The sequence below is a fragment of the Aulostomus chinensis genome, chromosome 15 (genome assembly GCF_037954235.1).
Source record: "Aulostomus chinensis isolate RoL2024-O1b breed Wild chromosome 15, RoL_Achi_v1.0, whole genome shotgun sequence".
Classification (NCBI taxonomy): domain Eukaryota; kingdom Metazoa; phylum Chordata; class Actinopteri; order Syngnathiformes; family Aulostomidae; genus Aulostomus; species Aulostomus chinensis.
In genome coordinates, this window is record NC_141334.1 from 9,747,719 (window position 1) to 9,764,957 (window position 17,239).

The window sequence follows — 17,239 nt, forward strand, 5'->3', positions numbered from 1 at the left end:
TCTATTTCAAAGGCAATTTTTAATACCCAGTAAAACATACACTGCCATGAGGTGATGCAACATACTGTCTGATGCTTGATATGTTGGAGTTTGCAAATTTGTGAACACCAAGAAAACATTAAAATTAATCATTTCTTAAAGAAATGGGAACTTTTCAGATATTTAGAGATTTCAAAGAAAAACCTAATTAATACATCTCCAGCTTTGGTTCTTTTGCTGGTGATGATATAGCGTTATCGCAAGTAAAAATGCGAGACGTTCTGATTCAGTATGGTACAGTATGTCCCTCTTTACTAGCCGTAATAGACGTCATCAAAACAGGCCGTGTCGGGCTGCATGCGAGAGAGCTCTCGCGGAAGGATATGTGACCTTCTACAAGTGTTCTCTTCGATTAGTCCCTGTGAGTTGATTCTTCACATCCCGTCATGAATGTTAATCTTTGTAACGTTAAGCCATTGTCTGTGATTGCTTGTCGTTGGGAATTGGTTCCAGCTAACCTTAGCAGAAGCTAAGCTAACTTCTTGCCTATTTGTGTATCGCGTCTGTAATAAACTGCATTTTGAAGACCTCGTGGATATTTAGATACCAATTAATTATACCGAATTTGTTTAAATCAAATCTTCAATTCTGGCGCAGTATCGGGATTTCAGAATTGAAGTGTAACACCATTCAGCTGGTGATCATGTGTCAGATGATGGCTGGGAGCAAAAGTGAGTCATTCTTGTCTCTTGTGTATCACAAGGTTGATTAAAGCTTCCCAGGATGTCATTGATTAACCACTCCAAATGGATCATCGGCAAAGTTATGGGAACCAAGATGTTGAAAACTGCCAAAGTGAGAGTTACAAGGCTGGTGATGGACCCTTACCTGCTCAAGGTGAACATATAACGGCGTCTGTTCAGTGCTGAGTTGCACAGGAACAACAGGAAAGACAGATGAAGGAAAGCATGGTGTTTGTCCCCAGGAGGACTCAAATAGTTCAGCTGCTCACACAAAAACTGGAGTGAATTTAACCTGGTTCTTTTATTGGTTCTAATATGCCAAAGTGTTCAATTTTATTTGACCGCAGCAATGATACAACAGTCCGAAAGTTATATCAGGTAAACTTAAACTTAATGAGTTACACCTGAATAACAATGAGGCTATCAGAATTTAATGGTTGGCTGCACTTAGACCGGTAAGTAACCCAGGACAGGCTCTGTGGAGAGTTTTACCTGTGAGTGTTTGAGACAATTTGTTCATAGTACACATATAAATTTTAGTTTCCCCAAAAACGCATACGTACAAAATAACATACAGCAAGCACATCGGCATCTACAGCTGCCATTCCAGCTGCTTCTGTTGCACTTTCCAACATCATCTGACCCCCTAATTTTATCTGTTATGTTTCTCTGTCATGTTGTTGAAAACTACACATATAGAAATTACAATAACGGTAACTGATCAGTTGAAAACCAATCGATCAGTTAGACAAAATGAAAACTCAAATTTTCCCAATAATATGTCTTAAATGGTTCACTATTTCTGACATAAATGAGCAATTTTATTACATGCAGTCAAATGTTTATTTTCAAGCTTTGTGAGATGACTTCTGGCAATTCCTTTCTGCGGAACTATTATACATTTAAAGAAGACTGATGGTTACTTTTTGTTCCCTGTAGTTCTACAACAAAAGGAAGACCTACTTTGCCCATGATGCTTTGCAACAGTGCACTGTGGGAGACATCGTCCTTATCAAGGCTTTGCCTGAGCGCCGGTCCAAGCATGTGAAGTATGAACTGGTTGAAGTTATCTACAAAATCGGCCAGACAATTGACCCAATGACAGGAAAGCGTGTTGCAGGAACTGAGTTTCTTGAGACTCTGACAGACCTTCAACAAAGCCTGGAGGCAGAGAAGACGTTATTAGAGAAAGTGCAGGAGCTGAACATCTCTGCCGCCTCCTGTGAAGCTGACCCCCCCGCAGCACAGACACCCACGTCACAATAATTAAAACTTTTGCTTTATGTGGAAGTGATAGCTTATGTGTAAAATTACAGTCATTTGTTTCTGAGGAGTGATAGCCTAAATAGACATTTATGTGCAACCTTGTTCAAATTTCGGTGGAATTTACAATAAAATGAGTTGATAATATGGTGTCAAACATGCATTTGTTTCCTGTCAAACTCAGTTTCTATTTTTGAAAAATTCACAATTTTGAAAAGATTTGTTTTACAATTATAAATGCCATGCAAAAGGAATTTTTATGTTTTAATTTAGAACACTATTTGCTTGGGGTCCCTGTTATAAAGTGCTTACATGAATAATTTATTAATACTGTGTTAACCAGTTTTGCCACATATTGACTATTAAAGTGTGCATGCATGTAATGTACAAAAAATGTGCTAAATGAAAAATAATTAGAGCTGCTAAATTGCAGGCTACATTACTTATAATTATGTCAGTGTTTGCAAGTTAGTTATAACCGGAACAACATATCTTTTTCCCCGTTTTTGGTTTCCTTTTTTATATGGGTTTTGGCCAGGATTACCAAGCATTATCTCCTATCGGTTCCAACTAGCAACTGATACGGCCATCCATAGACATAAAGTTTGTGCGGGGTTACGCCAGAAGTAACGTCAGCTCTTCCGCAAGTAGCGGACTGCGGCTGCAGCCGTGTCAATCTCCGGTAACGTTAGCTTGCTTGTTTGGGAAAACATGGCGACCCGAGTCCTTCAAAGAGTGGGCAACGGCCTCAAACAGACAAAAAACGGACTTCAGGCGAACGGACAGATGAGCGTGGTCATAAGGTCAGAGTTTTGCACTTTAAATTTGCCGACAAAGTTGCAGAAATTCAACTCCAAGTAGGCCTCCGTCCTGTGTTGTTCCACATCAATGACAAACTCCTGTATGCTAGGTGGCTAAGCTAACTCCAGTGAACGTCGGCTGCGTCCAGTTTCGTTGAGTAATGTCCAGCATTAGCCCCCTAGCTGCAAACTTGCTAACTCGCCGTGAATGATCTGTTTTCATTAATGAAACATGTTGAGAGGGGAAAAAAACGAGTTTATTTAGTACCTGTCTAAGACTACTCTTGCACCTGGATATTTAGTTGCCATGTTCTTTAATAATAGATATTATAAACTGTGTTTCTCTCCTTTACAATGTGAATTCAACTTCAAGGTCAAAATGCAGTAAATCGCCGCACAGCTGTATTTGTTTTATCACGTCACGATCACTTTTTTTTTTTTTTTTAGCCGTGGCAGGTGCCTTTTCTTAACCCTGATTTGGAACTGAATTGCTAAGATATATGTGCTTATTGTACCTAATACGATAAAGCGTTAGCTGTGAGTTAGTTGTTATTAGTAGTAGCATAGTTTATTTTAGAGTAGTAAAAGTTTTGTTTGTTTGTTTTTTGCACCAGGGGCAGAGAGTCAAGAACCAGCGTACTTTCTGTGTCAGCCCTAACAGTTGCATGGGTTGTTTGTCGGTACTTAAATTAAGTTTGTTTTGAGAGAACATTCCTGTTGGGGGAGACTGCTCAGGAGACCCTTCAGGTTAATCCTCTGGTCATACGGAGGAAGTACAGCTTATAGCTCTCTTGCTAACCACTTGTTATGAAGTCGGTGAATAGACATAAAGATTATGACCAATTTACTGCTGCTGTTATCGGCTGATAGACATCGCCACCGTAGTCACACCGACCTCCATTTACATTATGTCTATTAAAATCTAGCAACATGTCTACAAGTGCAGTCCCATCAATGTAGGAGTCATCGGGTAAATTTCTGTCTGAATATATGAGTTGGTTAAAACGTTACGTTATTGTACGTTATTTGCTATCCTACAAACATTTTTGAGCGGAATCTGTTGTATTTTTTTACTAAGACACTGCTATGAAAGTGTTTATCAAGGAGGAAAAATTCACAAGTGGGTATCGATAAGGAAACTAGCAAGGTGAACACATTTGAGGACATCAGGTGGTTTATTGTAGAGAGAAGTAACTCAACTTACTCTCTTTACATAAAACCACCAGTTGATGACCTGTGAGGTCTGACTGACTTGTGAGCTGGACAGAAGTGCTTTAAAATGTAAAATTGTGGAAGGGTAAAGACTGCAGTTATTTAGTATTTCGGATTGATTGCTTGTATCTGAATGTTTTTGTTTCATGTCACTCCAGGAGTCTCTCAGGTTTCCGTGAGGACAGCTGGTTCAAATCTCTGTTTGTCAGAAAGGTCGACCCAAGAAAGGACGCTCACTCTCATCTTCTCGCCAAGAAGGAAGACAACAATCTATACAAAATACAGTGTATGTCTTTGTGCAACTTGCAGTCCTCTGAACAACACAAGATTAACATGAATGTATGTTCTTCAAAGTGTTTGCTGGATGAGCTATTTTAAACCTCAACTCCTCGGTGTTTTGCTCTACCCACTCGTGATTGTTTCCTTGCAGTTCACAATGTGAAGCCTGAGTGCCTTGATGCTTACAATGAACTTTGGTAAGAAGTTTTTGTTCCTTTTTAATTAATCACATTCACATGTCCTTTGATGGTGCTGGTGTTTTACATAGAGCAGATGTTTCATGCTTTCACACATTCCATATGTGTATTTTTAGTGAGGATGTCTTGCCTTCTATTCACGCTGACCCTGAATACCCTTGTGAACTTGTGGGCACATGGAACACCTGGTACGGAGAGCAGGATCAGGCAGGTGAGAGCATAACACTTTTTGAGAGCAGCATTTTCTAATGTGGTCACTGTGGTTAAAATGGGTTTTTTTCCGTCATGTTTTCTCATTTACTCGGATCACGTTTGCTCCAGAACGCAAGGGAAAGACTAATTATTAAAACTGAAATCCTTGTGGGATTATTTTAGCTGTTCTGCTCCTTTTTATTCTAGTTCACTTGTGGAGATATCGGGGAGGATACCCTGCTCTCACCGAAGTCATGAACAAACTCAGGCAGAATAAGGTATATGGTGCTCGCATACCTTCAGCTGGCAACTTGCAGGCAGTGCACCCATCAAATATGATCCACAGACCAATGTCTCACCAGTTTTTTGAACATATTTATCTTTGTTTTTTTTGTTTGTTTGTTTTTAAACTTAGAAACAACGTCAAAATGAGCCTTCATCAACCTGCTGAAGAACAACAGATGAAAAATAGCCCTGAGGCTAAATCTGGCATATTTACATTTGATTTAAGGGCTCATTAATATCCATGAATGTTTTATTTTTGAGGAGTGTTTTCCACCTGACTTTCTCTTCCAGTGTAGTAAAATAAAAATGAAACAAATAGAATTATTCTGATAGTGTCAACAAAAGCTGGAATGTGAGAAGTTTTCTAAAAGTCCCACGATATTTTGTGGTTTTAAAAAGAGCTTTTTTCCTTTCAATTGATTCAACATCCCTTAAAGCTCAATGTCCTGATATCAGTTGATGAACCAATATGGCGGAGCTGGTGGATTGAGACATACTGAGTAATTTGACGGTGGCTCATTGTTTTGCAGGAGTTTCTGGACTACAGAACCGAGAGGGGGAAGATGCTTCTGTCTCGCAGGAACCAGCTGCTGCTGGAGTTTAGTTTCTGGAATGAACCCGTCTCTCGTCCAGGACCCAACATCTATGAGCTGCGATCATACCAGCTTAGGGTAATTCTCCTAATTCCCTTCATGCACAGCAACTGCAGCGGCCTTCTCCGCTCTGCACAAACCCACTATGTTTACATGTATGTTTATTAATTTCCTGCATGTCTGCACTTCTCATGTTTTATTTCAGCCAGGGACGATGATCGAGTGGGGAAATTACTGGTGAGTCATTACTTTCACTTCTCTCCTATTAGTTACCAGTTAGTTCATTTTTTATTGGTAATTTGAGAAGCTCCTGAGCTTTTTTACTGCTTTGTTGTCGTAACAGAGCTACCACACCAGTAAAACTCACGACTATTTTATCGGTTTTACAGATGCTAGCTGATGAATATGAGTCAACGGTACTTTTCAAGCACATTATGCATGACTCTTAAGCATGACCTCCTTTTTGATTTAATTCATGAATTCATATATTTTCAGCACAATTGACCTATTTTGATTTAAAAGACATAAATAAACACATGATTTAAATGAAAATATCTTGAATGTGATAAAGCAATAAATCTGTCAGTGGGATTAAAACAATTTGTGTTTTTTAACAAAAGTTTTGATTTGATTCAAATTACTGGGCTATCAGCCAATATCCGTTCCAGCTGAAGTTCACTAATTGTGCTTGAGGTTGAATTCGGTGTCAAGCGGCAGGATTTGTCATCAAACATCTTCGTGGCACTCTGCAGGGCTCGCGCTATTGAGATCCGCCAGCAGAACCACGAGGCAGTGGGAGGCTTTTTCACACAGATTGGGAGTTTGTACACGGTGCACCATCTATGGGGTGAGGACATCAACTGTGCTGCTTTATTATACATTAAGAAAAAATGCTGTACATTTAAAATCTTATCAGAAATAGATGAAATGATTCATACTTAAGAGTTTATACGTTTTGGTTTTTTTCCTCATCCCTTACCTGGTCTTGTGCGTATTATGCAAAAATATTGAGACCATAATTGATTTGACTAAAAACTGGGAATTGTCCCTGAAAGCAAGCGATGTCTTTTCAGCTTACAAGGATCTCCAGTCTAGAGAAAACATCAGAAATGCAGCCTGGCAGCGTGAAGGCTGGGATGAGGTTGTGTATTACACAGGTGAGTCAGCTGTTTCCTCTCATTCATGTCCTTCAACCGATGAGTGTGATTAGGAGGGTCATGTGATTTTTCGTATATAGAAGTTGTATTACATCAAAACACTATGAGGTACAAAATTGTTTTCAAAAGCTTTGAAACATTGAAAAGCTGGATGTAACTTTTGAATGTGTTCTAAACTTGCATTCAAAATGGAAGAAATCACAATAGATTTAAGAAAAATATATTTCAATCAAACATGGAAATTTCACACGCAGACTATAACCAGGCGTCTCTCGTTGGTCATAACACGCGACTACTAGTTGACTGTACTACTAGTGTGAGGAACAAATAGTGCCTCGCTGTGAGGGTGAGGGTGAGGTTATTGACTTCATCTCTCCTCTGCAAAGGTTTTTGAACAACAAATGGGAAACATTTAAATTGTGAAGCAGTTCTGATAACACAACGTATACCAGTGACAAATGTTAAAATGTTACCTTAACATCAAGTGGGGGATGTTTAAATTGCTTGTACATTCCCTAGTGATACATTTTGCATTTTTCCTCAATATGTTTTGCATTTCCACTGACTTTCAGAGGAGGTGGTTTTGAGACAATTTTACATGTCAGTTACAGTTGACTGTAGTGGCCTCGGGGGTTTGGCTGCAAGCCTGTCGCACTTCATCACAACTAAGATTAGATCACTAGCAGAAGCCAGTCAGACTAGTTCCACTGCAGCTTCATGTTGACTTTGATAACTGTGATTCAGGCTGTTGTAGAAACAACCACAACTGCAGCCTCTCAACCAGACAGTCCCACTCCAGCTGTGGTCACAGCAGCTGAACATCAGCCGTTTGGGAGCCATATTTTGGGGGGAAAATCCAAACGTAAAAAGTAACATCAGCTGTCCTCTGTGTCGTATCTGTAGAGTGTCTCTCTAAACTGTCAGTGTATTATAGCTCCCTCAGGGGCTAGACCGACACTATGACATTGTGAGGTCCACAAAGGTTATAGTGAGGTAATGTACAAGTATTTCAAGGGAGAAAAATCCCTCACAGACCTTTAGATAACCCTGCACAGCTGTTTCTTCTCCTGCTTTTTATATTCCAATTTTTTCACCTAGAATTGAATGAATTTCTCAGTAAATGTAGTGTTTTGGATTTGTTTATGTCAGTACTGTCACTGCAGAATGTCTACAGAAGGACTACTTATACTCCATCCTTGGATCTTGATTTGATGGTACTGGTCCAATAGATTGTGAAGATCCTCCTCATTATGATGAATTAATCAAAATCGAATTTGTAGCATGGCCTGCTGCAAATTTCAAATCACAGGACGTGACAATTTTTCAAAGGCAAAATACCGTTCTAATCAAATATTGCACTGTAGCAGAGATGTCCTTCGTACACGTTTTAATCCCACAGTCGTAAGAAAACATCTTTGTTTGATCCAGATTGACACTGAAATCACTCAATTACAATTTTAGTTATTTTATTTTTCACTGAAAATGAGAATAATTATGTAAAAATGAAGCGACTTGTATTACAAATGCAATAGCAGTCAAAATATGTGCAGTTTCATGTTCCAAAATTTTGCAGCCCTGAACCACATTTAACTGTTTTGGTAACCAGTTATCCATGATCATCTGTGTTAGATTACAGATGAGCCTGAGAAACTTTGTCTGAATTAAACAGTTTCCCCGAGTGCAAGAAAACATTCTGCAAGTCTGAAATCTGTTGCTAAGGTTGTTTTTGTTTTTTTCTTTTTGTTCTCACAGTCCCTCTTATTCAGCACATGGAATCTAGAATAATGATTCCCATGAAAAATTCACCCTTGAAGTAACCGCCAGCGCCAAGGGGAAACTTCATCAAACTCAGCAGCTGCAGCATCTATCACACTGATGTGGAACCAACCTTCGGAGAGCGCACTGCCAGGGACATCAGCAGAACAATATCTCCTTTCACTTTCATTTCTGCTACTTGTTTTGTTCTCCCCTTTTGCTTTGTAAGTCTGAAATGCCATATTTCAGATGAGCGGGTTAAAAAGCATTACCAAAACTGAATCAGTGAACGGTTACTGTTACATAAATGTGCTCTGTAGTCAAAATAAGACTTGAAACCCCTCTGACTTTATTTTTTTAATCATCTAAAACAACTGTCATAAGTGTTTGAATGTAGAGATACCAGGAAAAGATTATTGACTTCTAGTGCTGGGCACAGTGGATCTGAATGTCTTAAAATGTTACAAAAGAGAATGACTCAAAACCCTGTTTCACTTTTCATCTGTAACATCAAGCAAACCTCACTGCCTCCAGTCTCTCACAGCTATTGTGGATGTGACCAGTGTTGACAAAAGATGACACTTCCAAAAAACAATTGAGTGTTGATCAGCTTTACAAAGAGGAGCCTGATGTTTACAATCAAAGAAAGTGTTTTATAAGCGACAGTGATACTGTATGTTGGGGATGGTGATATTTGCTGCGGCGCCACAGTCAGACTCTACATCTTTTAATAAAAGTTCACCAGGTACCTGATCATCTGGAGGAAAAACAGTGAGTCTGTGTTTACATGGCTTTAATCCACCTGAGTTAGTACAATTATATCTTAATCGGGTGGATGGATGAAAATTCATAATGCTGTTACAAAGCTGCACAAGCATTGACATGCAGAACACCGTGAGGGTGTAGAAGGCAACAGTCCTCATGGATATTTGAACATGTATCTGAGCACATCTCTAGATCCTCTTAACATCCTGTCAGTCAGGGCTCAGTCAGATCTTCAGCAGAGCTCGTTCATCATTGCATTACCTGGTTTGGCCGTTCCCTGTATCAAGCAATGGGTGATTGTGTGCCGTAACTGAGATAAATGGGTTTTTAATTGTCAGATTGTAGATAGACTTAGTGGGCTTACTGACAAAGCCAGAGGTTTGGTTGATACTGTATTTGTAAATGAATTGGGATTTAAAAGTTTCTGGACTGGAGCAGTGTGATCACTCAATGTGGTGAATGTCAAATGCAGTACTTTAATAAGTAGTTGTACATAATGAATTAAAGTTCTGATGAAACTGGGAAAGTTGTCTATTTTTTTTAAAGGGTTGTATCATAAAGAATAGCTAAATCAATATCTGAATTGAACATCAGACCTGCTCAGGAGTAGTAGACGACTTCTGGGCGTTCAGCCAGTCAGCCAGGTAGTTTTCATGTCATCCTTAAGGTACTGGATGATCAAACCAAGGGCTGGGTGAATTATAGATTGGACGATGGTTACTGATAGAAATTTTGAAGCCAAAGTGGCCTGGTAGAACGTAGAACTTGTGTCGTTACAGCGTTTGGCCAAGATAGCGCGCTCTGCTCCAGTGCTGCACTGAGACGAGAGGTGACAACACGTCAGTTCATCAGTTATGGTCTCCCCATTGGGGAGTCAGCTGTCATTTTTGCACGAGTTAAATGGGCAACTCAGGCAGGTCAGGAGAAACTTAAGATTGTAAATCTACAAAAAATAAATAAAATACAGGACGGTTCTTTCCGTGTACACAACAGTGCTCTGCCAGGCAGGCCCGCCAACTGTGAGATTATTTTATCCAGACAATTCAGCTGATACTTGATAAGACTGTCATTTAGTTGAGGGTGAGAATTCCCTCTTTGTTAATATTTACTTTTTTCCTGAGCTTAAACTGGTCACCTGCACGTCTAAAATGATGTATTCCAGGTTAATTTCCAATACAGCCAATGTATCAGCCGCTCAAGCGATCAGTTCCGAGGTCAGCGCTTCATGCCCGCTGCTTTCAAGCATTTCGGGGATTTCCATATGAAATACACCCAACAGACATATACGTTGAAATATATAGAGCACTTGGCCCCTCAGATAAGAAAACAATAACTTGTAATACCAAATGGAGCGCGTAGCCCTCAATGTATAGTCGCATTTGTTGTGCAGATCATTCACTATTATATAAACGAAATGAATCTACATTCCAGAAAGTCCGAGTCTAAACCAGTCCTTAAAGGCAGCATGAGAGCACGTGTGGAGCCTTCTGGAAACCGACTCCCTTTCCGACCGAGAGCATCCCGTGCGGTGCAGACTCCTTCCAGCAGTACTTTTTACTTTTACCTCGCTGGTTGTGCTGCTTCGCCATGGCTGCCGTAAAAGCTCTGAACCCTAAAGCTGAGGTAGCCAGGGCCCAGGCCGCCCTGGCGGTTAACATCAGTGCAGCCCGGGGGCTCCAGGATGTGCTAAGAAGTAACCTGGGGCCGAAGGGGACCATGAAAATGTGAGTGCTACCGGAGCCCTTTGTGCGGCACGCCTGCTAAGCTAACTAGCCAGTTGGCTAAGTAGCTAAAGTTAGCTTCTGCTCACAGTCCGTAGGTAACTTTGAAATACAATACATACTGTCGGATTTTATATATTTATGGGACTTGACAGTCTATGTGATGTCTTATCTACTTATAAAGTACTTCATTATGATTTCATACAGTTGAGGCCTCGATTTGCGACACGGATAACGGATTTTCCTGGTGCACGTTGCCCTGCCCAGTCATCGTCTGATCCGTTAAGACAAGCTCAAGTTAGCCGCATGATAGCTTGTTAGCATGCTGTGTTTTAAACACTACTAAGGAAGATCCGCACTTCTCATCGCCACTCTATACCTTCTTTGGCATCTGTGTTTATAGTTTTAATATTAACTAGTGTGACAAAACGTTGGATTAATACTTTCATAGGAATTTATGGATTAACAGAAGCTATGATTCAGTCGCTGTCTGTCAGTGCGGAGACGCTGTTACCATGGGCAGGGTTCGTCTGGCTTCTAGACCACCTGGGCTGTCGAGGTAGTTACCTGCACGTGACTTATTCCTAGTTAACTAACACTCTCTGTCTGGACCCACAGGCTGGTTTCTGGTGCAGGGGACATCAAGTTAACCAAAGATGGCAACGTCCTGTTACACGAGATGGCAAGTTAAACTGTCTTAACTTATTCTTGTATAGTAATCACAGCTTCATGTGCTGTGGATGACATTAAACATGCTTAATTATTTCTATCTTGTTCCCATCAGATAGTCGCACACTCAAGGGTTGTGCATGATCTCTGACAGCAGTGTATTTCTACGTGCCACAACAACCAAATCTAGGTTAAATTTTGAAGTTTATAATTTCATGTAGATTTTTTTTTTTTTTTCCATTTCAGCAAATTCAGCACCCAACAGCATCTCTCATCGCCAAGGTTGCAACTGCGCAGGATGATATTACGGGAGATGGAACAACCTCCAATGTCCTCATCATTGGTGAACTGCTGAAGCAGGCTGATCTCTACGTGTCAGAGGTAAAGGAGAACAGCTGGCTGTTTAAAAACTGGCATAGTTGGCTTTAATTTTTTTAATTAATTAATGTTGTGCACATTTTTTCTTTTCCTTTAAACTGATATGTGGATTCTTCAGAATTCATCAGCTCCTTGAGCCTTATCCGTCCTCCTTAGATGACTCTCTGTTTTGCAGGGTCTTCATCCAAGAATCATTGTTGAGGGCTTTGAGGCTGCAAAAGAGAAAGCTTTAGCTGTTCTGGAGGAGGTGAAGGTGACCCGTGAAATGGACAGAGAGACCCTCATCAGCGTAGCACGCACCTCCCTCAGGACCAAGGTCCACGCAGAGCTGGCAGACCTGCTGACTGAGGTGAGTGAAGGCTGTGCAGCGTATGCTAAGCCAAGGGTTAACTTCGAGCTGTGATTTGTTATTTTCACTGAAATGCCAAATAATGACTGTCATCTCAACTGATGTCTGCAGAGTATGTCCTTCAGATTTTCTGATTTTAGTCAGGTGTTAACTGGTAGTTGATGCTACCAGCAGATAACCAGAGATTGCAGAAGGTGAAGGTTTCCCACCTTGATGGTCAGTGGTAGAATTACCATTTCCTGTTATCAGAAAATGAGTAGTGTGATTGTTCTCCTGCAGGCTGTAGTCGATGCTGTTCTGGCCATTGCAAAGCCAAACGAGCCAATCGACCTGTACATGGTGGAATGCATCGAGATGAAGCACAAGACTGACTGCGATACACAGTGAGTAGCAGTAAAGACTGGTAACACAAAGCATTCGGTCGCTTTGATCTAAACACTGCTGATGTGTTTCCGTCCCAGGCTGATCAGAGGTTTGGTGCTGGACCACGGCGCCCGACACCCAGACATGAAGAAGCGAGTGGAGGATGCCTACATACTGACCTGCAACGTCTCTTTAGAGTATGAAAAGACGGAGGTCAACTCTGGGTTCTTCTACAAGAGCGCCGAGGAGAGGGAGAAGTTTGTGGCTGCAGAGAGGAAGTTCATCATCGATCGTGTGCAGAAGATCATTGCCCTGAAAAACAAAGTCTGTCCCAACGGGGAGAAAGGTTTCGTCGTCATTAATCAGAAGGTATGCATGAAGCAGAGTCATGCAGTGGGCTGGTAGTATTTGAACTGCAGGTTGTAAGTGTCTTCCAGCGAGTGGTTCATGATGTGTGTATCCTGTAATTGAGGTTGTCAGCGACCGCCAGCAATTTAATTACTGTCATGAGTCTTTAAGACTTTCTGTTCTACAAATATACAAACAGATGAGTTTTTTTATACTAAAAACATTTTATCGTCGCAAAATTATTTTTTTAATTCACTAAATCATATCAGCAGTTTTGTTTTTATCAAAACTTGTATTCAGACTTTAATTTTCATCCAAGTGAGAACTCCAACTTAAAGAGCTGGGCTCATATTACAACCACACACAACTGTCATCCTCTACCTGTGAACAACTACCTCGCTGAAGCAGACGTGCCTGTGGTGGCAACAGGGCTGCAACTGCCAACCCGTCTGTCTACTTTGAGTTTGCCTTTGATCGTGGTCTATTCATAGAATTTCTCTCTCTCTCTGTCTCTCTCTCTCTCTCATTTGAGAGAGAGAGAGAATCAATTTGTCTCTGACTAAGATATATAAAAATTGCAACTGTAGTCAAACATAGTTTTGCTAGTTTGCCAACTTTGTGCGGATCACTTTCACTTCTGGCTGACCACCAACTCTATCCCAGCCGGCACAGACTCATGAGGTCCTCAGCTTTTGCATAAAACTTGAAAATAAAACCCTTATTTGTCTTACTGGGTGCACAGAGAACACCCAGGGGTGCTAATGTGGCTCCCCCTGGTCTCCTGTGTCTGTGCTACAGTAACTCTGATCTGTACCTCTGCATTAGGAGAGTCCCGTCCTCTCTTACATGTATTCAGCGGATCAGAATAAAGTTTCTACCACCTAAACAGACAAATACTGTATATGTACAGTCATAAATGGAAGTTTTTCATCTCTGCTGGGGTGTGTGTGTGTGTGTTCAGGGTATTGACCCGTACTCTCTAGATGCCCTGGCCAAGGAGGGAATTGTAGCTCTGCGCAGAGCAAAGAGGAGGAACATGGAGAGGTAAGGATGCACCATCCATTCTCTGGTGAAAGTAGTACTGTGTAATGGCTACTGATAGGAACAGCGCTCCCCACTATTTATCATTGCTTCCACCACTGCTGTTGCCTTCAAAGAATACGTTGAATGTAGCCCAGCCCTCCTGCTGCCAGTAGCAGTGCCAGTACTCAACCAGGAGAGGGCTCCCCTGTAATTTGTCTCGACTTGAAAGAGAAAATCCTAATTCGATCATTTATATTCAATGCAATTTCAATTCTAGTCATTTTTCCAAAGTAGCACCAGAATATTTCATTTAAAATGTTATTCTTACACACATTTGGCCTTGAAGAAATGCTGCCTCTGCTTTGAATATGATGGTGCCATATTTGATTAACTCCAAAATATGATTCAACCCTTGTGTTTGTTGGTAGAAGTCAGTCAGCATCATGTGCACAGTGAACACCCCAGGGTGCTATCGTGGCTCCCCCTGGTCTCTCATGTCTGTGCTACAGAGACTCTGGTCTTTTCCTCTGCATTCGGAGTGCTTCGGTCTCTCCTGCATGTATTCAGATGATCAGAACATACTAAAAATATTCCATCAACACTGAATAAACAAACAGTGACTGATGCCAGCTGCTCTTGGAGAACTCTGCTGCATGACACGTTTCCACCACCTCTGAATCACATGCAGTGTGTGCCGTTCCCTCGACAGGCTCACCCTCGCTTGCGGCGGGATTGCCATGAATTCAGTCGACGACCTCACGCCAGAATGCTTGGGACATGCTGGCCTGGTTTATGAACACACCCTCGTGAGTGTTTCTCTTGTCAAGTGGCTTCCTTGGTTACATTAAGACCTCCAGCGTGTGTCGGGGTGTCGTGGCGATGTTGATTGGGTCTGATCCTGTTTGCAGGGAGAAGAGAAGTACACATACATCGAGAAGTGTGGGAACCCTCGCTCAGTCACCCTGCTGATAAAGGGACCCAACAAACACACCCTCATACAGATCAAAGACGCCATAAGGGACGGTCTGCGAGCTGTCAAGAATGCCATAGAAGATGGTGAGACGTTGTTGCAGCATGAGATTTATTACACGTTGTTCATTTATTCCTGTTATATTCCTCCTCACTTCACATCTAATTTGGGGTCTAATGAACTTAAAATTAGATTTTTGCTGTAGTTGCGCAACACCATAAAATATTTAATGATCTAGGTCACATTCCTCCACACTATGCTGATATTTGCACAGTGAACACCCCAGGGTGCTATCATGGCTCCCCCGGTCTCTCATGTCTGTGCTACAGAGACTCTGGTCTTTTCCTCTGCATTCGGAGTGTTTCGGTCTCTCCTGCATGTATTCAGATGATCAGAACATACTTGCACCAGAATATCCCTTTTTGTCTCCGGCACATCACGTTCTCTGCCTGTGTTTTTTCTGATCGTCTTGTTACCGTTGTTCTCACAGGTTGTGTGGTGTCTGGCGCCGGAGCGTTAGAGGTGGCTGTTGCAGATGCTCTGGTAAAACACAAGCCCAACGTGAAAGGCAGAGCCCAGCTTGGAGTCCAGGCATTTGCAGATGCTCTCCTAGTCATCCCCAAGGTAATGACTTGTGACCTTTGGCTAACTGCAAACATTTGAGTCTCATGGAGCTGATGAACATTAGGTTTATCCTACCTAAGGTAATCATTGGAAGGGAAATGGCGAAGGTAGTTGTTAACACTGAGTCACCGTCTGATTTTAAAATGTGCCTCCATCTCCAGGTTTTGGCCCAGAACTCTGGATATGACCCGCAGGAGACTCTGCTGAAGCTGCAGATGGAGTACAAAGAGTCTGGTCAGCTGGTGGGGGTGGACCTCAGCACAGGTTAGACAGGCAGCTGGAGATTTTTTTAAAATCTGTCTTGTTGTGTTTCCTATGAGGATCTAGTTGTAGCCGCAGGTGTGATGTAAGTGTACTGATAGTCTGTGGTTGACGACAGAAATTAATGAAAGGTTAGCTTTCATGCAACTGGGCTCATGGCAAGACAGACATTACAGATAAAGAACAAATGCTGTGTCGTTTTTTTGTGGAACTCCAGTTGAAACCTGTTGACCTCTGAGAAGTTTTCACAATGTTGGTTCAGCCACCCCACTAAATATCGGATGCACAGCACTGTAAAGTTGTCAATTTTACATTAATAATCTTTTTCATTGAAGTCCTCTGTTGGAAATATTTCCAGTCTCTGTCCGCGTCTTTATTAGTTTTATTTGTTCTCTTGAGCACTTTGAACACAAGTTGTTGTAAACCTGAATCCTGTTGTTTCTCCTCAGGGGAGCCCATGGTGGCAGGAGAGGCTGGTGTGTGGGATAATTACAACGTCAAGAAACAGCTTCTTCATTCATGGTGAGATGATTCATTTTCAAACAAAATTGGTGGAACATTTCTCGGTGACCTGATGTATTTGTTTCCTTATTGCTCTCTTACCTTGACCTTTTTGTTTTCTTTGCAGTACGGTGATCGCCAGCAACATTTTGTTGGTGGATGAAATAATGCGAGCTGGAATGTCTTCTCTCAGAGGTTAAAGGTCAAGTGAAGAAACTGTAGCTGTTGTCATCATACTCGCAGGGATAGTTGTTTACCTGTCAGTTCGATGTATTCCCGCCAATGGCACTCCGACGCCTCCCTGGCTGATGCCCCCCACCACCACCACCACCACGCTGTAAACACCATGGCATCATCGCAGCATCTGAAACCTTTGTTATGCTAGTCATGTTTTTTTATAATGGCTATGTCGATGCCTCTCAATGACATGATTGGGTTATTTATGAGATTTTGTTAAAAGCACTGACTTCTGCCTCTCAGTTCTGTTTCTGCCCATTAAAGGTTTTCTTGGCTCTTGAAACATTTGGTTGTTTCTGTTCTGTGAGTGAATCAATGGAATAAAATACAATCCAGAAAGAAAATATGGGTGCTCAAAGGTGGAGGGGGTGTTGTTCTTCTTTCTTCTCTACTCTATTCAGACTGTTCCATCACAATTGAGGAAAAGTAATCACATACGAACTTAAAGTACTGTTTTCTGCTACTTGAACATGTATGTATGATTTTATCCCATCTGCCACTCCATGTGAGAGGTAGTTTTTTAAATTATTCAAAAATGCTAAAACGTTTTACATGAATAGTAATAAGTGCTTTGA

The 17,239-nt window shown here is 41.3% G+C and overlaps 3 protein-coding genes and 1 non-coding gene across 4 annotated transcripts; all 4 read left to right on the forward strand.

Moving 5' to 3' along the window:
• Positions 1-296: 296 nt before the first annotated feature.
• Positions 297-2,146, forward strand: mrps17 (mitochondrial ribosomal protein S17). Its single transcript, XM_086226710.1, has 3 exons — positions 297-400; positions 743-876; positions 1,662-2,146. Exons 2-3 carry the CDS (start codon positions 763-765, stop codon positions 1,986-1,988), a joined length of 441 nt encoding a protein of 146 aa, XP_086082836.1. The 5' UTR covers positions 297-400; positions 743-762; the 3' UTR covers positions 1,989-2,146.
• A 465-nt stretch (positions 2,147-2,611) lies between these two features.
• On the forward strand, positions 2,612-9,738 carry LOC147248588 (protein NipSnap homolog 2-like). The gene is made up of 10 exons (XM_086227095.1): positions 2,612-2,788; positions 4,156-4,283; positions 4,428-4,473; positions 4,590-4,684; positions 4,873-4,943; positions 5,481-5,621; positions 5,749-5,780; positions 6,296-6,390; positions 6,617-6,700; positions 8,453-9,738. Exons 1-10 carry the CDS (start codon positions 2,697-2,699, stop codon positions 8,515-8,517), a joined length of 849 nt encoding a protein of 282 aa, XP_086083221.1. The 5' UTR covers positions 2,612-2,696; the 3' UTR covers positions 8,518-9,738.
• A 963-nt stretch (positions 9,739-10,701) lies between these two features.
• On the forward strand, positions 10,702-16,947 carry cct6a (chaperonin containing TCP1, subunit 6A (zeta 1)). Its single transcript, XM_086225899.1, has 13 exons — positions 10,702-10,944; positions 11,560-11,623; positions 11,857-11,991; positions 12,164-12,337; positions 12,617-12,720; positions 12,799-13,069; positions 14,010-14,092; positions 14,781-14,877; positions 14,980-15,127; positions 15,532-15,665; positions 15,827-15,929; positions 16,376-16,448; positions 16,555-16,947. Exons 1-13 carry the CDS (start codon positions 10,808-10,810, stop codon positions 16,625-16,627), a joined length of 1,596 nt encoding a protein of 531 aa, XP_086082025.1. The 5' UTR covers positions 10,702-10,807; the 3' UTR covers positions 16,628-16,947.
• Positions 13,783-13,919, forward strand: LOC147248590 (small nucleolar RNA SNORA22). Its single transcript, XR_015109299.1, has one exon. It is a non-coding gene; the product is annotated as a small nucleolar RNA SNORA22 (small nucleolar RNA).
• Positions 16,948-17,239: the final 292 nt, after the last annotated feature.

What these genes read in the sequence shown, in the direction of transcription:
- LOC147248588 (XM_086227095.1), top strand. Translation starts at nt 2,697, where the DNA reads ATGGCGACCCGAGTCCTTCAAAGAGTGGGCAACGGCCTCAAACAGACA. An exon ending in GATGCTTACAATGAACTTTG is followed by an intron (nt 4,474 to 4,589) that starts GTAAGAAGTTTT and finishes GTGTATTTTTAG; the next exon opens with TGAGGATGTCTTGCCTTCTA. An exon ending in CACGGTGCACCATCTATGGG is followed by an intron (nt 6,391 to 6,616) that starts GTGAGGACATCA and finishes ATGTCTTTTCAG; the next exon opens with CTTACAAGGATCTCCAGTCT.
- mrps17 (XM_086226710.1), top strand. Translation starts at nt 763, where the DNA reads ATGTCATTGATTAACCACTCCAAATGGATCATCGGCAAAGTTATGGGA. An exon ending in TGGACCCTTACCTGCTCAAG is followed by an intron (nt 877 to 1,661) that starts GTGAACATATAA and finishes TGTTCCCTGTAG; the next exon opens with TTCTACAACAAAAGGAAGAC.
- cct6a (XM_086225899.1), top strand. Translation starts at nt 10,808, where the DNA reads ATGGCTGCCGTAAAAGCTCTGAACCCTAAAGCTGAGGTAGCCAGGGCC. An exon ending in TGGCAGACCTGCTGACTGAG is followed by an intron (nt 12,338 to 12,616) that starts GTGAGTGAAGGC and finishes GTTCTCCTGCAG; the next exon opens with GCTGTAGTCGATGCTGTTCT. An exon ending in CAAGAATGCCATAGAAGATG is followed by an intron (nt 15,128 to 15,531) that starts GTGAGACGTTGT and finishes TTGTTCTCACAG; the next exon opens with GTTGTGTGGTGTCTGGCGCC.